This window comes from Pseudorasbora parva, chromosome 1 (assembly GCF_024679245.1).
Source record: "Pseudorasbora parva isolate DD20220531a chromosome 1, ASM2467924v1, whole genome shotgun sequence".
In the NCBI taxonomy this organism is placed as follows: Eukaryota; Metazoa; Chordata; class Actinopteri; order Cypriniformes; family Gobionidae; genus Pseudorasbora; species Pseudorasbora parva.
This window is the reverse complement of record NC_090172.1, coordinates 15,400,397-15,421,732: the sequence shown is the minus strand read 5'-3', so window position 1 is coordinate 15,421,732 and position 21,336 is coordinate 15,400,397. Positions and strand designations below refer to the sequence as shown.

The 21,336-nt window shown below is 39.7% G+C and overlaps 2 protein-coding genes across 2 annotated transcripts in view; one reads left to right on the top strand and one right to left on the bottom strand.

The window, feature by feature from the left end:
- LOC137055543 (E3 ubiquitin-protein ligase TRIM39-like) overlaps positions 1-21,336 on the top strand; it is a 440,141-nt gene that overhangs the window by 179,543 nt on the left and 239,262 nt on the right. The window lies entirely within an intron of this gene.
- Positions 19,818-21,336, bottom strand: part of LOC137055468 (astrocytic phosphoprotein PEA-15) — a 69,331-nt gene continuing 67,812 nt past the window's right edge. Inside the window, exon 4 of the mRNA XM_067429286.1 lies at positions 19,818-20,018. Within this exon, the coding sequence (XP_067285387.1) occupies positions 19,954-20,018 (65 nt within the window). The 3' untranslated portion in view covers positions 19,818-19,953. The remainder of the gene's footprint in view (positions 20,019-21,336) is intronic.

Here is a 21,336-nt window from a genome sequence, read left to right as displayed (position 1 = left end):
TCAAAGCCGGAACTCGCGTTCCCCTGAAACACTTTCAGAGAATGCTCGGCCTTATGGCCTCGGCATCGTCAGTGCTCAGGCTGGGACTGCTACACATGCGCCCCCTCCAGCGTTGGCTACGCGCCCGTGTCCCTCCTTATGCATGGAAATGGGGCCGTTTTCCCGTCAAAGTGAGCCACAGCGTTGTCAAAACTTTGGCTCCTTGGACGAGGACAGAGTGGTATCGGAGGGGCGTGCTTATGGGCACGGTTACGAAGTTGAAAGTGGTCTCGACAGATGCCTCCACTCGGGGGTGGGGAGCCCTGCACGAGGGCAAGCCGATCTCTGGCCTGTGGGCAGAAACAGAAAAGCGGCTGCACATAAACTGTCTAGAGATGAAAGCGGTCGCCTTATCGCTGAGAGCTTTCCTTCCACATATAAAGAACCACCACGTCTTGGTTCGTTCAGACAACATGTCGGTGGTAGCGTACATAAATCGCCAGGGCGGCCTGAGATCATATTCCCTTCACCGCATGGCGAAGCATCTCCTTTTATGGGCAGAGCACAACCTGAGCTCCCTGAGGGCGGCTCACGTGCCAGGTATTTTGAATGTGGGTCCGGATATGTTATCCAGGGGAACCATTCCCCCAGGGGAATGGTCTCTTCACCCGCAAACGGTTCTCTTAATTTGGAACACCTTCGGCAGATCGAAAGTGGATCTCTTCGCCTCAGAAGACAACACTCACTGCCCAATATTTTTCTCCAAACGCAGGGATGCCCTGGCCCATGTCTGGCCCAGCGTCCCGCTATATGCTTTCCCCCCGATCGCGATGCTACCACAAACCATCAAGAAAATCAGGGAGACAGCATCCGCGGTGCTTTTAATAGCCCCGCTCTGGAGGAACCGAACGTGGTTCTCCGATCTGATCCAGCTGTCAGACACAGCCCCATGGCCCATTCCGCTGAGGAAAGGCCTCCTCACGCAGGCGAAGGGGGGGATCTGGCATCCCAGTCCCGAACTATGGGCCCTCCACGTATGGCCCATCAACTGGTATCGGGAAACCTCTCTGACAGAGTTATGAACACTATAGCGGAAGCTAGAGCCCCCTCGACGAGGCGGCTCTATACTCTGAATTGGTCAGTGTTTTCTAACTGGTGTGCCGTCCGAAATATCGACGCACGCTCATGCGAAACAACAGAAGTGCTCGCTTTTCTCCAAGAGCTACTGGACGCGGGTCGTTCCCCCTCCACGCTCAAAGTTTATGTCGCCGCCATAGCAGCTAACCACGCTCAGGTTGCGGGACATTCACTAGGGAAAAGTGAGCTCATTGTACGTTTTCTTAAAGGGGCCAGGAGATTGAACCCCCCTCACCCCCCCTCGGTTCCTATTTGGGACCTCGCGGTGGTTCTAGACGCTATGAAGGGTCCCCCCTTCGAGCCTCTCCAGACCGCGACCATAAAGCTTTTATCACTCAAAACCGCGTTTCTGCTGGCTCTGGCCTCGGTTAAACGTGTGAGTGACTTACACGCACTCTCAGTGAGTCCGTCCTGTCTCGAGTTCGGGCCCAACAACTCCAAAGTTGTTCTTAAACCGAGACATGGTTTTATACCCAAAGTGCTTTCTACCCCTTTTAGAGCACAGGTTATTACTCTGCTTCCTTTACCCGCATCTCAGGGTGAACAGGACGCGAATCTACTCTGCCCGGTCAGAGCTTTGAGACTGTATCTGGAGCGCTCCTCCCCCTTCAGGCAGTCGGACCAGCTGTTTTTTCTGCTTCGGCGGCCGCACTAAAGGTTGTGCTATCACGAAGCAAAGACTCTCACACTGGATAGTGGACGCGATCTCGCTGGCATATGAGTCTAAAAACCTGACTTGCCCTATAGGCATTAAAGCCCACTCCACTAGAGGCATGGCCTCATCTTGGGCTTGGTCGTGTGGCATTTCTTTGGAAGATATCTGTGCGGCGGCAGGCTGGGCCTCTCCGTCCACTTTTATCAGATTCTATAAATTGGAGGTTCCAGCTCTACAAGCAGGGCTTCTCTCCATCTAGGCTCTATCTTGACCCTGGTAAACAGATTGCCTTTAGTTTTGGCCTGTACACATCAGTCCTTAAGCACTTTTCATTTATCATAAGATCCGACTATGTCCGATCAGCCGTTCAAATGAACCGACTCTTCCGGTTCTTCATCCCCCCTCATAGCCGCCTCTTCGGTGTCTCGGGGGTTATTTACATGTGCTTTGGGCATACTGGGTCAGTCAGCACACACTGCGCTTTACATTGTGTTCCCATACGTAATACGAGGAACCTCTCTCGAAAGGGAACGTACTCGGTTACTTTCGTAACCTCGGTTCCCTGAGAGAGAGGAACGAGTATTACGTTCCGTGCCGTGTTTATGCTTCTCAGGTATCGCCTCAGTCGATCTAAAAACCTGACACCTATGGCGAAATTAGGGCTTTATATAGCCTCCTGTATGCAAATATAAGCACCTTTTTTCGGCGGGCTTCTGGAACGCCCCCCATTGGCTCGTTCCTCTCAGCCGCCTCACCATAGGTTCCTGCAGTTGCCGTGGCCCGGCCAATCAGAGCGCTCCTCGCGCTGAGCTATGGCCGTTCAGCGGCACTGCGCTTTACATGGATACCTTTATTAAAGTTTTGCTTCATATTCTCGAGAAAAGGAGTTTTTCCCATACGTAATACTCGTTCCTCTCTCTCAGGGAACCGAGGTTACGAAAGTAACCGAGTACCTTTCTCAACTAAATACGTATATATCCGATCACTGTATATCTGGCCATCTGCTAACGTCTTCTATCCACTTCACTATAGTGCACGGATCTGGTAGCCGAATACCATTTGATAAAGTCAACTTTTTAAAATAACTTTCTCGGTTTGTGTTGCTTAATCCGCTCACATAGCTTGACATGCTGCTGATTCTCGCCACAGTTTGTTGCCAAAATGCGCGCGCATACGTTGCTACGTCATCATTGTATACAAACAGTAAAAGGGTCTATTTGATTTTTTCAGGATTTTGATAAGGTATTTTATTTACTTGGTGGATTTTGTTTATGATTAAAATGTATGGAGCCAGAATGGTGACTTTAAAATTTGGCATCACAAATTAAAATTGTCATTGAAAACAAAAGCAGAACTGAAAAAGGAAACATTGGCATTGAAACATTTGCATTGAAAACAGTTGTATTGGCATTGAAACAAGTATTGGCACTGAAAAAATAAAATTATTAAAATATTACAATCGTATTATTTTATTGAATTTGGATTTATTTGTATTTTTCAATGACAATCTTCAGATTTTTTCTTCATGTCACTCTTTTTCAGTGACAGTTTTTTTTTTACAATGTCAGTTTTTTTCAATGTCTCTGATTTTCAGTTTCAACTTTCTGTCACTGTTTTGGCGTGGAGAGGGGCGGGGTCTGAGGGGAGGGGTAAGTAGAGCGTAGTTTGCATATCATAGCATATAGGTATACTGAACCCGTCACCAGCTCTGAAGCCGCATGACAGATGTCCAGTTTACCGGGAACTTCCAAGCCGCAAGTCTGTTTTTTTTTTTATCTGCCATTTACATGTTTATTCACGTGCAACCTGGCCGGTTTGCTTAACTTTTAACGGCTGTTATGCTGTTTTTTTTTTCCCCGACGTCAACTGAAACATGTAAATTACTAACGCCGTGTTGGCTAACTTAACTGTGGTTAATGCAGGGTCAAATATAAACGCCGGTCACCATATGCACAGAATAAGGCTAAAAGTCCGGTTTGGCAAAAAATAATTAACGTTAGGTGTCTGTCGAGTACATCACAACAGTGGCTAACAGTAACATAGCCTGTGACGTTAACACTGACATGATAATCAGCAGGGCGCCGGCTGTGTAACACTACTGACATCCCCAACCACACACACACACACACACACACACAGAGGAGAGCCGGTAGTTCGGCTTAAACGCAGCGTTACACAGTAACTCCTAGGGCCGCGAATGTGCTTCTATCTGTATTTAATGGTGCTCATGTGACGGCACTGGATTCTGCTGTGCTGGTGTGATACTGCTGAACGTTTTGCGTTAGCACGTTTATGAGGTCTTGTGCAGCAGCACAACTAAATTAAATACAGATAAAAGCACACTCGCGGCCCTAGGAGTAACGTCTGTCTCCGGTGTGTGTGTGTGGTTGGAGATGTCAGTAGTGTAACTTACACAGCCGCATTAACCACAGTTAAGTTAGCCAACACGGCTAATGTTAGTAGGCTAATTTACATGTTCCAGTCGACGTCGGAAAAAACAAAACAGCATAACGGCCGTTAAAAGTTAACCAAGCCGGCCAGGTTGCACGAGAAAACATATAAATGGCAGATAAAAAATATAAAAAAAGACTTGCGGCTTGGAAGTTCCCGGTAAACTGGACATTAGTCATGCAGCTTCAGAGCTGGTGACGGCTTCAGTATACCTATATGCAAATGATATGCAAACTACGCTCTACTTACCCCGCCCCTCTCCACGCCAAAACAGTGACAGAAAGTTGAAACTGAAAATCAGTGACATTGAAAAAAAACTGACATTGTAAAAAAAAACTGTCACTGAAAAAGAGTGACATGAAGAAAAAATCTGAAGATTGTCATTGAAAAATACAAATAAATCCCAATTCAATAAAAGAATACGATTGTAATATTTTAATACTTTTATTTTTTCAGTGCCAATACTTGTTTCAATGCCAATACAACTGTTTTCAATGCAAATGTTTCAATGCCAATGTTTCCTTTTTCAGTTCTGCTTTTGTTTTCAATGACAATTTTAATTTGTGATGCCAAATTTTAAAGTCACCATTCAGGCTCCATAAAAATGTGGCTGGGTGGTTAATTACAAATATTTTTCTGTGGTGTGACGAACACATATTTGACATTATGCCTAAAATATTTGAGATTATTGAGCTGGAGCAGTAAAAGAAACTCATCACCATCAAGTGTAGCGTGCATTAGAACGTTTATTATTACGTTATTAACATAATCCTAGTTCGCTGAGATAGCGGGAATGAGCATCGTGTCAGATCCATAGACTGTATAAAGTTATATCTTGCTATCTTCCTCTGCATGTTTATTGTTGTTGGCTAAAGCAAGAGCCGATCAGCTCCATGAGTCGGTGGGCAGGGATACTGGATTAGATGTGCTGTAGAGGTGTGTTTCGTAGCACTATGACGTACAAATGAAGCACAAGATCGTTTGCTGGGCCTGGTGTCTATAAAAGCTTTTCTTTGACCAACAATGAAGTTTTCAGCTCTGAAACTTGCATTCCTATATTACCATGACAATTTACCACCTGTCACTCAAAGTGGCCACTCCCATAATTATGTAGAACTTTAAGGCATAATGTAAACGAATGAGTTATAATAATAAACCACTTGCAGTTGTCATAAAGGGCAAAATTAGGCATTTACAGCCTGGTACAAATTGTGGTTTTGGTCTATATGGCTAATTTTGCCCTTATTTTCTGCTGGAAGGTTGGGCATTTTTACATGGTGTTTAATTAGATTGTGCTCTCTTTTGCATCTCTAGTGGCCAGTTGATTAATTGCAGTTCAAGTCACTTCCATATTGGCTTCAAAAGAAACTGGGGAGGTTGCTGCTTAGTTCACTAACGCTTATGGGGAAAACTCTGATTGGTTAAGGTTGTGCTTGTCACAAAAAAGGGGGGAGGGTTGGCTGCCAATACAAGCCACGTAGAAATGCTGAATCTTCATAATCTTTTAACTGAGGAATGGCTAGCATGACTCGCTGTGCAGCGTAGCAGGGCAAGCTATGCAGCCTCTGAAGCTGACCAAAAGCTCAGATTGCCGGAACCAGCTAGAGCGCAAAGTATACACAGTGCTTGCTCGTTCCCCACAAGCTGAAGAACTGACATGGCTACCACATGCGTTCTGAACAGGGTAGAAAGTACTTTTGGCACGTAGCCTTTTCTCGGTCTGAGGACAGTCCGTTAGGACCAAACTCAAGGCAGAAAGTTTCCACAGACTGAGTCTGCAGATCACCAACTCGCTTGACTGATGCTAACTGCTGTGTGTATATATATATATATTTTTTTTTTCTTGTGGTATGAGAGCATTTGGAACCGGAAGTGCTGCCGCATGATATCAGACATAACAACTGGAAAGCCAACAAAAGGGCAGTGGGGGACTCAAATGGACAGTAGAGAGGCCCCAAGACGGAACCAAGCACAGACTGGAGGGTTCAGCCTCTTAGCTACCCTGAGAAAATACACCCCCTGTTGGTGTCCCGATCAGTCACCGGGGCATGATTTGCCGCAGTGGCCATCAAGTGAACTTTGAGCATGGAGGGGGCGTTCCCACTGTCCAGCATCTCCAACAGAAATATGGGAACTGACACGGTATCACATTCAGCAGGGTCTATTTTCCGAGCTAAGCCAGCTTGAGAAAATAGACCATTTCTTGGCATATAGGCATCTTGTAGAAGCCCTCACCTCTGAGATAGCTTCTTATGACTTCTTGGGGAAGGCCTGGCAGCTCCCATTGAGGGGCCAAACATGCAGGTCCCACAACTCCAGTTGAGGGTGGCAGAACTTTTCGTCCTGCCTGAGAGAGAAGGTCTCTCCTCAGTGGTATGGACCATGAAGCTGTTGAAAGCATTTGGACCAATTCTGGGAACCAGTGTGCTGCCATCAGAACAACTGCACATGCATCTTCCCGAATCCGACTGATGACCAGGGCTACAGGAGCGAATGTATAAAGGTCCAGACGAGGCCATTTCAGGGCCAGTGCATCCATTTCCTTTGAGAAGTATGTTTGGCAGTGGCCTTCCGTTGCGAAGAGATCCACATCCACCTGACTGAAGGTGTCCCATATCTGGCTGACCACCTGGGGATGGGGTCTCCACTCCCCCGGGGGAGGTCATGGGTCACCTTGAGAGTGTGTTGGCTTGTGCGTCACACATGGACGACCATAAAAAAATATGGACGACGTGACTTCATCTGTTTACGCTAACCAGCGTTGAAGCTTTCAGACACCCTGCACAGCGCTGACATCTTGAGACCGGAGTTGCGCAGTAGAGCAGGAAGTAGAGCAGGACAGCCGGGATATCAAAAGCCCGCCTACACTCTCACAAATGCAGAACAATTAATTGTGTTGGTGTGAAATAAACTGTTATGGAAATGTAGAAATTAAAGCTAAAGCTCCAATCTGCTCCCAAAATCCCCCCAAAAAGTCTGTTAGTGCCTCAGTGACAACTTCACTCAGAGGGGATGTCAGTCTCAGCTGTCAATTGTGACGTCACATCCCCTGTTTTTATAGCGTCAAATAACTAACTAAAACTAAACTTATTTTAAAAAAACGAACACTTGAAATGAAAACTAACTTTGGGGAACAAATATTTGAAGTGTAATTTGATTGTTTAGTTTGCCTCGCGTCCATTAGAAAACACAGAGGGGCGGCTAAACTGGGACCGGCCACCTGGGTGCGATCGAGTCGCAGAGGCTTCAGTTTCTGAGAGGGTTGCGCATGGCTTGGGTGGCACGAAATCTTTTAACCAGAGCTATGTGGAGCAAGCCCAGCAGAATGACAGAGTAAACTGCCGGCGTGAGGCCCAGCAGCTTTTAAAACTTCTTGAGAGGGGTGAAAGGACCCCACTTTGAAAGAGGTTGCGTTCCCTTGATTTTCAAGGTGCACTCTTGTAAGAGCCAAGCCTTCATTTGGGCTAAGTCGAAGACAGCTCTTGTCAAAGTTGACCCTGAAGCCTATCCTCCAAATTGCTGAGGAGCTGGGATCTGCGGGTGCATAGCTCCTGTTCCGATTGGGCTACAAGCAGCCAGTCGTCAAGATAGTGGAGTATGTGGATTCCCATCTGTCTCAGAGGGAAGAAAGCCACATATCCATGTCTACACACTTCATATAAGTATGCGGAGCTAGACAGAGTCTGAACAGAAGGACTTTATATATCATTATATGTTATATAATACACCTGGATATGAAAATGGGCCTCTTTCAGATCCACTGATATAAGCCAATCCCCAGGGTGAATTTGCGTGAGGATTTGTTTGATAGTTAACATTCTGAAGGGACGATTTATGAGGGCACAATTTGGACATCTTAGCTCGAAGGTGGGTTAAACAAAGAACACAGAGAGGCTAGGAAACTGTTTTGGAAAAAATTGTTGATTTTTGAGAGGCTTTTTTTTTTTTTTGGTTACATTTTTATTCCTCTGCTCTCGTTGTGGACTAATTAGTGACTGTTCGTTCACTGTGAGTTTCAGTAAGCACATGCTCTCATTAAAATCTTTTTCTACAAGAGATTCACTCTACTGAACAAAAAGCTGCTTGGAAAATGAAGTGGGGAGATGCAATTTTGTTTAGTCATGGCCTCAATCAATCAGCAGGTGTCGCCATATGCCTTAACAATTGCCCTGGGAATGTTGCGACTTCAGTCAGATATTCATGGCTTGCATCTCAATGTGCATACATCCATCCTACATAGTATGTGACATTAGTAATATTCTACTATTTAGTATGTATATTGGGATGCAGTAAAATGTTATTGGCCTGCTGCTGTGGTTAATAATGAAGGTTCTTTTCTTAGTTAATGTTAATTAACACATATCTTATTTTCTAAGATAACAGATGATATCAAACAGCTTAAATAATACTAATTGGATTGGTTTTAATCTAGCACCTGATGAGTGTCTCCTTCATTAGACACACCCAATATGACTGGCATCCCTTTCCCAGCCAGAAGTGAGTAGCAAAAGAGCTGCTGTATGGCTGGATTTAATAGGGGAAACTGTGAAAACACGAGTAAAACTATTATCAGTTTAAATTAAAAGTTGGACTGCTTATTGTTCCTTAAAACTTACCTGCAGCATACATGCAGCCAGGAATATTGTTTCCTGACATTTATATGTGCCTTATTTTGATGTCTGGGAAATAACGTACATAAAGCAAATTAGCTAAACGCTTTACATAAATACAATATAGGTAGGTCTATATCTAGGTCATAATTTATCAATGTTATAGTTGTTTCCAGCCTTATAGTTTTTGTCATTGTTTATTTAAAAACATCCAATTGTGATAAGTGATAAGACCGTAGAGTTGTCATATGGAGATTTACAGCATAACTTTCTGAAGTAATTATAGTGTAACTATAAAGTTATGTGTAGGCATAAGGGAACAATATGTAATATTTGGGGGAAAAGTAAAAGTAACATAGTAACTGTGGGTAACTGTCAGAAAAATTAACAAATAATTTATAATGTGAGTATTTTTTTTTTTTAAATTGAGGTTTAGACGCATACATATATCAAGAATCAGCGAATCTCAACAACGGTGACATACTTAATACTGCAATGCATGCTGGGAGCCATGAGTTGTATACTGTGGTGGCTTAGTAGGGTTGGAGCTAAACTCTGGAGGACATCAAATCTCTAAAACTGAACTTGCCTACCTCTGAATTAGAGGTACAAAAATGTACCCTTAAGAGTACAGCCCCCAGTGACGGCCACTTGTACCTTAAAAGGTACAATTTTGTACTCTATTTTTTGTTGTTGTTGTTGTTGACAGTGCACAGGGTAAGTATGACAGGCTGTTAATTAAAGTGGTGCTTGTTCCCCTCTTGTTTTATGTAAGTAAGTACAATAAACAAAATCACGATATCACTCGGAAACCTATTTGAAAAACAACTTAATTCAAAACAGATTTACAACACTTCTTCTTATTATTTTTTTTAATTAACTTTTCATTGCAAATACCAATGTCCTGACATCTTTTTTGTTTCTCTTGCTTCTCTTCCTCTTGTTCCTCTTCTTAATTTTCATTATTTCCATGGATGGATCATAAAAGGAATCCCATTTCTTTTCATATTCTGTATTATTGTTTATTAAAAGAAAAAGTACACTCAGAAATGCTCTTATAATTTATTAATCTTTTTGCAACCAACCAACTGTTAACAGCGCATGCATGAGTAAAGAAGCTTCAATCTTTAATGAAGACTCACGCAAGAACTGCTGCCTCTCTTCTTTTCTAGTCTTGTTTCTCATTGTATTATCATATATTATGTTGTTTTTTTGTATAATAGTTTAGCATCCAAGTGCGAATATAGAGACATTTGGATTTGTGCAGAATGAGAGAGGAGCAACTCTGTTTTCGGTTCCGCTGGCCAAAATTAGTTTAGGCTTTAAAATAAATATTGTTTGAAGGCTATAATGAATGGTACGATAATTTATGTTTGTTTTACATTAATATTTTTCATTCTTGTTTTGCATGGAATTTTGTTACATTTTAAACTATTTGTTCTGGAAATGGCCTAAAATATATGAACCCTCCAATGTCCTCAAGCAAGTCTATAGCAGTGCCTGTGCAGGTCCCATTATTTCCTGTCGAGCTCCTAGATATGACACTTGCATCTTCATTTTGGGCCACACACTCTGACATTCCCCTTGTCTTATCACGGTAAGCATGTGGTTCCGAGTTCGCGTGCTCCTCTCTCCAGTTGTTTTGTGCGTGGAGCGTGGTGTCGGATCCTGGCACTTCGGTCTAGTATGGTTTCGGTTTTATGTCAGGATTAAGACATTCGTTGTTCATGTGTTTGTCTTTTGTCATTTGATTTTGGCCCGTGTTTAATTCGGCCGTGTGCCTTCATGTTATGTTTTGTGTGATCACACTGAGTTCTCATTAGCTGCATGTTTCGTGTCTTGTTTTGTTTGAGCACATGGCTTGGGATTGTTTTAGCTGACAAGTGTGAGCAGATGGCTTATCATGTCTTTTTCTTTGTGCCATGTGCTAACATGTCTTGTACTGTCTGATCCTGTCTTGTTGTTGTCCAGTCAAATCCAGCTGCCTTGTCCTGTTTTCCCCTCAGGTACCCCTTTTCCACCAGAATTATACAGGTGTTAGGCCAGTGCTAGTGCCATTTCGGAGTTGGTTCAACTGACGAGCCTTTCTAAGAACCGGTTTGCCTTTCCATGAGCTGGAGAGCCACTACAGAGACATGTCTTATGTCACTGTATACGTCTCATCTTTCTCAGCAATGCAAGTGAGGCTGCGGGAAAAATAAACACTGAAACACACCAGCTTGTTCGAGATGCATCGGCGCTGCGCAGACAGATCAGTGTATGATATCAAAATACAGCATTAGCGATTCAAAAGTATGCTCTCTTTGTACGTTGATGTCATATGGCGATCGGTCTGCCAAGCACTGATGCATTTCGAACAAGTCTTCCATCAACAATGAACCTTGCGTTACTATTGATGCTCATGGCTTTACGATCTGCATCAAAATACAGCTAATCCAACTGATTTGTGCAGATCAACGTGATTTCTTTAGACGGAGATTACAATAGAGCAGAGCTCGATTAGCTGCTACTTCAAAAATGGAGGTCACAAGTTTATATTCATATTCTTGTGTAATCGACGCGCCATCCTCAATATTACTCCAGTCTTCAGTGTTACATGATGCTTCAGAAATTATTCAGATATGTTAATTTGCTGCTCAAGAAACATGTCATTAATGTTGAAAACAATTGTGCTGCCTCATATTTTTGTGGCAACAATGACACATTATCATTCAAATATTTGATCAGATTTAATCAATGTTTTTTTCAGCAAGGATGCATTAAATGAACCAAAAGTAATACTAAGTTACACCATTTATTTTCAAATAATAATAATAATAATAAAAAAAAAAAATGTATATTTTGAACTTTCTATTCATCAAAGAATCCTGTATCAGTTTTCACAAAAAATATTAATAATAATAAAAGCAGCGTAGCTGTTTTTAATATTGATTATAATAAGAAATGTTCCTTGAGTAGCAAATCATTGATTTCTGAAGGATCATGTGACACTGAAGACTGGAGTAGTGATGAAAATGCTGAAAATTCAGCTTCACATCAGGGGAATAACCTACATTTTACAGTGTTTTTACTCAGTATTTGATCAATTAAATGGAACCTACAGTGAACGTTGTAAGAATCCAAAATAATCAAAGTTATTTGACATTGAACAAAGACATTTGTTTTACTGTTTTCCACACCCCTCTCTCTTATCAGTGGGGCCGTTCGGGATTCCTAAAGACAAAGAAATGTTGAGGGCCTGTAGGCCATGGTGCCACACCTGTAGTACAGTGAGGGAAGTTTGGTCTGATTGGTCAGTTTGAATGTCTCAGGGTTTCAGTCACATGGTCAAGGGATAGATAAAAGAAGATTGCAACTGTTGCTCTGGGTCTTTTTCTCTGGCTGTCGCTTCTAGGGGCCTTCTTTGGCTCTTCTCTTTGCTCTCTCTTTTTTCTCTGGTGGTCTCTTCTAGGGGCCTTCTCTTCTCTCTCTCTCTCTCTCTCTCTCTCTCTCTCTCTCTCTCTCTCTCTCTCAGGTAACATTCTATAAACTGTAAAAAAAAAAAGGCAAATTTTTGAACTTTTGCAGTACAATCGACTTGGATGTTTAAGTTATTTCAACTTAAATGATGTTAAACTGACTTAAAAAAAAGTTACATCTTGTATAACTAATAAAAACAAGTTTAACATTGCTTAACTTATTTTGATGAGTTAAAACAATGTAAAAACATATGTTGTCATAACTTATTGAACATAAGCTGGGTACGATTAATGGTATTAATCATCTCAAAGTTTTATCATCTCATTCATCTTTTTTGTAACCATTTTAAGTGTAACCATAACCAGATTTAGTCATTAAATTCTTTCAATTATAAATGATTTGCTAACTAGTTTTGATTTGGTATTGACTTTGAAGTGCTACCTATTGCAATACAATATAGTGACATTAAAGCAACGCTCTCCCACATAATTTGCTATTGTAACTGCGCTTATTTCCATCATTGGTATAAGTTGCAGTGGGTGGTTATAGACAAATAATGTACAGTTTTCTACCATCTTGCTGATAACATTTCTTTAGTCGTTCGGCAACCCTGCAGTCAGAACCACTGTAGGCGATCCACCCTTACAACGTAAAATACTTTTACATTAATTTTTTTAGCTAATGAGCTGTGACTTGTCACTTTAGATCCACAGCAAAATTGTTGTTAAATCCTAATTTTTAATTTTCAACTCTGGAAAGCACAAACAAATATTATTACTATGAATGCTATGCATTTGTGATGTGCATTTTAACTGGCAAAAACGTTTCATGGTGTGTGGCAAAGAACTGGCTTGCACAGATCTGTAGGTTAGCAAATATATTTTAATATATAATATAATATTTATATATTCATTTAAGCACAATGACAAAACGGCATCATTTTGGTTAAATTTACTCCAATAGAGAAGCCACATCTGTAGGTATATTTAACAACATTTTTTTTTTTCAAACTGTCCATCACTTTGTTGTTTTCACTGCAATTTAAGAAAAAAAGAAAAGTAAAACGAATATTGAAGAAATGCTAACAGCACACTGCCCATGAAGGTTTAACATTTAATGTGAGAAGAGAAAAATGAGATTCAAACATCAGCGATTTGCAAAGCGTTCCAAGCCAAAGTGTCTTGTGAAGCGATAACTGGCTGCTGACTTAGGAAAAAAAGGAGAACAACATCAATAAATAAATATGCAATAACCAAAAATGCCAAAACAAAGAAGTCCTTTAGCAAGAGTCTAAAATTGACCAAAGTTCAGTATCTATTTTCCTTCCCAAGCAGCTATTCTACCCGACCTCAGCAAAGCATGGCAATCCCACATTAGTTTACACATCACTGCATCTCTAAAAGAACCGACCCGAGCGCCTAAACACTAAACACTTAGCTCAAAGACTTCTAGACTCAACTTCTAGGGAGCAAACGCTATTTAAACTGAATGCAAGCTTCTTCTCACAAGATTCATAAATAATTCTGCATATTAAAGTCTGTTTTAAGCTTCTGACCAAACCAGAATTCAGTTGGCACTTTGTCATATAGCATGAGAGCATGCTTTAGTCCTCAGTGTAAACGTTACGAGAATAGCTCTTATGCACACAATCATTTTGCATGTGCTCTATATTTTAATGTTTTTCTGCTACGAATGTGCATTGTTATCAATATATGACCTCTCTCTACTTGGCTTTCTTTACACCTTTCCATTTCTACAGTAACATTAACTTGTTTATCATGAGTTATTCAGATTCAAGAATTATTATTATTTTTTGAACCAACATCACTTAAAGGGATAGTTCACTTTGAAATTAAATTTTGATATGTTTTAGCTTACCTCATGGGCATCCAAGATGTAGGAGTATTTGTTTCCCCAGTAGTTTCAATTTTGATCATTTTAGGTCAAACTGTTCTTGTCTGTGCCTCACATAATGCAGGTCTATGGTCACCACCTCAAAGAGCATTTACAGAAAAGTCCAAATTAAACAATCCCCCATCATAAGTACACACTGATGGCCTAAGACACGAAACGAGCGGTTTGTGTGAGAAAACGAACAGTATTTATATCGTTTTTAACTCCATAGGAAACACGCACGCGCGCCCTCGGATCAGTCAGATGTAGTGGTGTACAAGAGGTAAAAACGATAAAAATACTGTTAGTTTTCTCACACAAACCGCTCGTTTCGTGTCTTAGGCCATCAGTGTGTACTTACGATGGGGGATTGTTTAATTTGGACTTTTCTGTAAATGCTCTTTGAGGTGGTGACCATAGACCTGCATTATGTGAGGCACAGACAAGAACAGTTTGACCTAAAATGATCAAAATTGAAACTACTGGGGAAACAAATACTCCTACATCTCGGATGCCCATGAGGAAAGCTAAAACATATCAAAATTTAATTTCAAAGTGAACTATCCCTTTAATGAAGCATGTGTGAGTGAATCTCACAAAAACAGTCAAGAATATGTTTGGGCCAAATTCCACCCTTAAGTAATGACATTTTAAAGTATTATTATTATCATTATTAATGCTAAAAAAAAAAAAAATCAGTTCCTTACCTGACTAAAAAATGTCAATGTAAAATAAGTCTTAATGGTCCTAAAATTCATTTCATGTTCTTCATATAAAATATTTTGGGTTACAAAATGGCCCTAACATTTCTCTGTGAGCTCTACCGTACAGCAGTTAAATCAGCTGATGATCAATGTTCCTGCATTCATTCAATCACTCTACTACATTCCACACCCTCAAACTACAACATATTTCAACACCTTCAAAATCACTGTCACAATCCTTTGACAATCTCATTAACAGCATCACATAAACTAATGATAAGTGTAGCCATCTCTACGCAAACCGATTCCACATTCTGATAGGGTATTTGAAAGGTACATAAACGAATGAAGGAATAAAGGTTTTCTTGCCTTTACAGCCAGTGGCCTCTCATATAAACATTTCACAACATGACAAAGGCATGGCTACTACAACACAGTCAAAATTGTCATATGCTGATAAGCATTACTAAGAAAGAGAACAAGCATTTGGAACAACACTACAATAAAAATACAAAAATGAAAGAGTTGACATAAACACATGTAAATGATGCTGCAAAGTTATTAAAACAGAAGATTATAGAAAAGGGTCTTGAGCCCAGTGTCCTATGTTAAAACCAGAACAGACCTTATCTGAGCCATCACACGCACATCTACAATTAGGAATAGACGTCCCAATGTTGTCCAGTTAGTAAACATACATCAGTACACCAAAACAAAATACAATTGCATTAAATAAATTAATGAATAATAAAACACTTTTATAAATCCACAATATTTTGTATGTACAACTTAGGAACAAAACATCAGTCATAACAAAAAAAGAAGAAGAATTATATTTTGCTAAAGATAACAAAGCCGATTTAGTTTTTTGTTTGCACTGTGGCATTATTTTCATTACAAATAAGCACATCCTCCCCTGTTGTCATCATTGTAATGGGGGAAAATAACTATTACAGTAGTGAGAAATAATTCTATCAATACATATTGTGTGCGTGTTTTAAGATGGCCAGGTGAAAACAAAAACTGGAAGTTTTAAATGTGCTTTGTTTTTTGTCACAATGTCAAAAATCTAAATGGCCTAAAAAAAAAACTATCGAAATTATATTTGTATTACATTTATTTTGAGGAGTACTTCCCTTGACAGTTCACCCAAAAGGTTTTCAACAGGTTTTACGTTTTGTTTGACTAGATTCAGTGGCTTACGAAATACTTGTTTAGGAAACACAATAAGTAAAAGTAGGATGAAACACCTTGAGTTGTGTTTCTGTTGCGCCAATAGTGATGAATCTTCAGCATTACGAAGCTTTTGCAGCATTATCAAGGCTGATATGTTTTAATACCGTGACATCCAATTTTTCAATCAAATGGCATATGTGTATATGGCTTCAGTGGTCTGTTAGTTTTTACAGTATCATTGCATTTGGCCGAACACATAATACTCTTGAGAACTGCATGTAGTGGTCATTAACAACATTGAAAATGTGTCTAGAGTTGACGCGTGTGCACAGTGCCGAATATATTCTCTGCATAGAGGAAAAGAAGTGGCATTAAACTAGAGAAAGACGCTGCAAAGAAAGATCTTATTCCATGGAGCTCTGCATCATTTCCTGCTGGCAGAGGAAATTATTCTGAATACGCCTCTACTGTTCAAAAAATAAACATGGAAAAGGGTGAGTGATAATATGGCTTTTCCAATGTTCTCCAGTTGAGGCGCTGATTTAAAAATACACTTGGTAAAATGATTTAAAGCGCAAAGCACAGTGCTTAACAGAGGCCCTTAATATCAACGAATATTAATCAACAAAGGCTAACCTACAGGTGCTCATAGACATGCACACAATATGTGAGCGACAGAACCACATTAAGTATGCGATGAAAACCACTGTAAATGACGTGAGGACATCTGAAGCCCTTGTTTGCTGGTCTGGGGACGCTATAAAAGTCTATGCTTGGTTGGTAAAACTAGCATAAACATATAGAGAGCTGTTCTAGAATCAGATATCACAGAGAATTCAGGCCACGGATGACAGGACCGAGGATGCACACAAACAAAACCAACCAACCACAACGTCGCCGAACAACTAAACCAAACGAACGGAAAAACTAATCAATTCAAAGACAGAGCGTGGTGTGGCCAATGAGACCGATTTGAGCGTTTGGCCGTGTGTCCAGAGAGACACTAGACAGGGAACATCACCACATTCACAATGTCACATACCGCAAAATTCACAAGATGACATTTGTACACAATTGAGGAACATCAATACTACAGCAACAACGACAACAACATAAAAAAAAAATCGAATAAATAGAATAATGTACAATCTCTTTTTGACAGGATTTTTTTTTTGTGACTTGTCGCATATATCTGGATTTTACAGTTTGGGAAATGACAAAAATTAACATTGTCATTTACTCACCCTCAAATCAGTATGACTATTATTTCTTGGAACAAAAAAGGAGAACTGTTGCATACAGTGAAAGGGGATTTGCGTGCATTCAGATGTGGTACAGTACATTAAGAGGCATCATGCCAGCTTATTAAATCCCATTGGTTCTTGCACGACTGCTGACAGAATGCGTGGCACCACGTTTAAATACGCAGAATTGCAAATGAGATACGTGTCTTGTCCATTAGGGGCCTTTACCTGTCCCCATTCGCTTCCATTGTATGAAAGTGGACATTCTACAAAATATATCTCTTTGAAAATAGAAAATATTGTTGGTTTAACTTAAAAAACGAAGTAACCTGGTTGCCTTAAAATTGAGTTTATTGAAATTAAACATTTTAGTTGATACAATGAAGGAAATTGGGTTAATAAATATAAACTCAAAATATTATTGAATCTGAACCACATAAAAAAAATGATAAATCATGAAAATAGCACAATTTGGCATGTTTGACTGCATCATCACAAATAAAACACACAATTACCCAACATGCTTACAAAACCTTTTTATATTTGAATAAAGGTTGTCGATTCTCTACTTAATTTTTTAATTTCAATGAACACAAAATAGTAAGGCAACCAGGTAACTTATATATATTTTTTTTAAATTACAGAGTGGATTTGAAACGAATGTACATGCTGGGTAAGTAAATGATACAGAATTGTCATTTTTGGGTGGCAACAACAGAAATAAAGACTTTACAGTCCTCAAAAATCCACATGTAACCATGTCAAGTTTGAAGTGCGAAACATGTTCACGGATTGTTGGAGTCTGTCTTTTCAAAATGTCCCAGACTTCAACAAATACGCAGCTTCAGACTCGATTTAAGGTTTTGCTGAGGCCTTAGAACTTGTTTTCTCAGACTCAATGAAATCGCAACACGGAATAATAGAGAGTTGCAGAAACAGCTTGTAACTGAACGATGCATCCTGCCCTCATGCGTGGGTGGAAATGCAGACGCATAAAAAACACGCATGGCATGTCTTCAATAACCGTTCTGGCATTCTAATATGAAAACAACAGTCTGCAGGGGCTAAGCAACAACACAGTGATCTAGCAAATTTAGTCGTGTTTGAACAGTCTTTCAGCAGATGGTGTCAATAAAAGGCTTAAACGCAAAGAATATCACAATCATAATCATGATATTAATATTTGTAAACGCAGCGTGATCTTAATATGCTGTGTAAGAATGATTGGCAAAGATGTGTGTATTTCCAATCAATGTCTTATTAAAATATAGCCTACTTATGTGAAACAAGTATAAATAGAAGAAAACAGCTAAAAATGATCCGCTGTTTAGACACACAATGTGCTCCATACAGACTTTTGGCCACATAGTGCTGCAATTTATGGATATTTATATTTCATATATATTTATTTTTGACCACATCCTTGACGTAAATATCCCTGTTTTAGTCGCAGCTGTTTCTTACCATCTATCAGTATACACATTATAAACAGAAAATATATGTGATATCATCCTAATGTATACTTAGGCATCTGAATAAATAATTCACAGTAGTAGTCAAATTTAAAGTTTTAAAAAAAATATATGCCTTCTATTTCCTGATGCAAATACTGCAGAAATTGAGCTAAAATGGTACTAAACACACATTTTAATATATATATATTTTTTTAATTTTAGTGTTCTACCATGTTCTGTTTCGAAGGACTCTTCCTGTTTTTAGGCTTGTTATATATTTAATAATACAGGATATAGATGTCTAATTTTGTCTCCCATATGTAGTAGGATACTATTATAACAAACTCCACTCATTTTGATATACAAGACTGCTGTTGTTTGATAATAAACAATGGTTATAATGTAACTGATAGTTTAATAAACTACAATTCCTAGAAGTATGATATACAGAAATATAAAAAGCAATATTATTTCTCTACTAGGTAATTGCATACCCTGCAATAATGCATTTCATTTCTAAAGAAGGCAAATATTGGCTTTCTAAGTGGCAATCACACAAATTCAGAGATGAATTCTCTGTAACACTTTTAAATGTTCATATGAATTTGTTTGTTTGTTTGTTTGTTTTAAAGGGAATGTACCGACCTTAAGTCCACCCACATTACTAACAAGAGAATAAATGTGTCTAAAGGAACAGTGATCCAGTGGCTAAACCTTTTTCACAACTAGATTTACACCTTATGCCAGTGGCACATTAAGACATCAACTGCAAACTCCCTATTACGTTGGTCTGACCAACTTCTGACAATCCCACTTAATTCGATCAAGGGTCCAAATAAACTCTCTCTCACACATACAAAATTCCACACATGCGTCAGCAAACACAGAATGATTGTTTTTCATTCCGACAGACAACCTGACCTATGACCCATTCACTGTACAATTGTAACCGGACTTCAAGTCTTTTGGTCGCTTCCTTTTTGTCCATATCTTTGTCTTCTGTTCTAGTTTTCCGTGCGTTCCATGCCTCTGTGGCGTGGGCGTGGCTGTAAAGCATCTTGGTAATCTGATTGGCTGCTTGGCTTCTGTTTGGTGGGAGGTGAAGTGGGCGGGGTGGTGGGCATGGTTTGGTGACTACGATGGGCAAGATGAAGTGCCGGGGATGAGAAGCAGAGGTCATGAACTTTGACCTTATGCTTTTTTAGGGGGAGGGGCCAGTTTGATAATCTCATCTTCTGACGGTTGGCGAATGATATCTACAACACAGAAGAAAGACACAAAGAGAATTCTGTTACAGATGACATTACACACAGTGCTGGGTAGTAATTTATTACATGTAATCTGGATGAAATAGTAAATTAGATTACATAACATTTTAAAATACTTATAATCAGTCTACAGTTATTTTTTTTATTTCACAATAGCAGTAAATGTATTCATTATTCATAAATCATTAAATCTACTTTTGCTATATTTTAAACGTTCCCTCCTATACAATTCTACTGCTTATATTATACGTTCAGAAGGTCTTCCAGGTTCCATTCACTATTCATGCGTCAATCACTGAAAACTGAGTTCCACACAGCATTTGATCACTGCATTTACAGATCATTTCACAATAATACGACCATGTACAATAATGTTACAATGTGACGAAAATAGTTATTGTCCTGAGTATGAGGTTATGTAGCTATGGTTATCATATTAGAAACATTTAACTCTGTTTAAACTTATGTTATGATGTTACTCTGTGCGTTCGCTCAGTGGCTGCTCTGACACTTGTTCACACTGCTAAGAGTAAATCGTTTCTGCCAAATAAAAAAACGAGGAAACCGAGGGTAACGCAGATATGACGCAATTGACAGGCGACTCTCTCAGACGTCCCGGTTCCTTGGTTAAAAGAGCAATTTTCTCAGTTAACAAAAATTTGGAAACTATTTGGGATATTGTAAGTACTCAACTGAACAAAATATATAATACTGGCCTAGTGGTTTTTGGATATTTTACTGCGAAAATACTACATAGTGCACCTTTAAATCAAGAGCCAGGGCAAATACTTTAGATATTTCAACTTGCGCGATTCACGTGTCAAACACTCAATTCGCGGCATTGGCGCCGTGTCATTCGACTAGAATCGCGCCGCAGAATGCCTATTCGCGTCTCTGCATTTACTTAACATGTTAATCACTTGCGCAAATTGCGTCATTCGCGTCGGCTGTGAATGCAGCATAAAACTACTTTGGTGTCTTGACATATTGCTAATATAAAAGTTATTCTTACATTCATTTTTATAAAAATCTGTAAAGATTTCACAGCAGAAAGACACATGTCAACCTGAAGGTGTACATTTTTTATAACTATAATAATAAGCCCTTTACTAGCTAAAATACTATAAACTATCAATCAGATCCCAGAAGGCATGTAGTAGATTGTGTGCAAGTTTTTTCAGCCAAGTTTTGATGTAGAGGCCTTAAAAATGTGTGTATCAGATATGATACAGTAGGCCCTAAGCTTTAAACGGTTACAGTAATGTAATCTGAGGTTCCCTTTGAGTGAATCACTGCCTACAAAGCC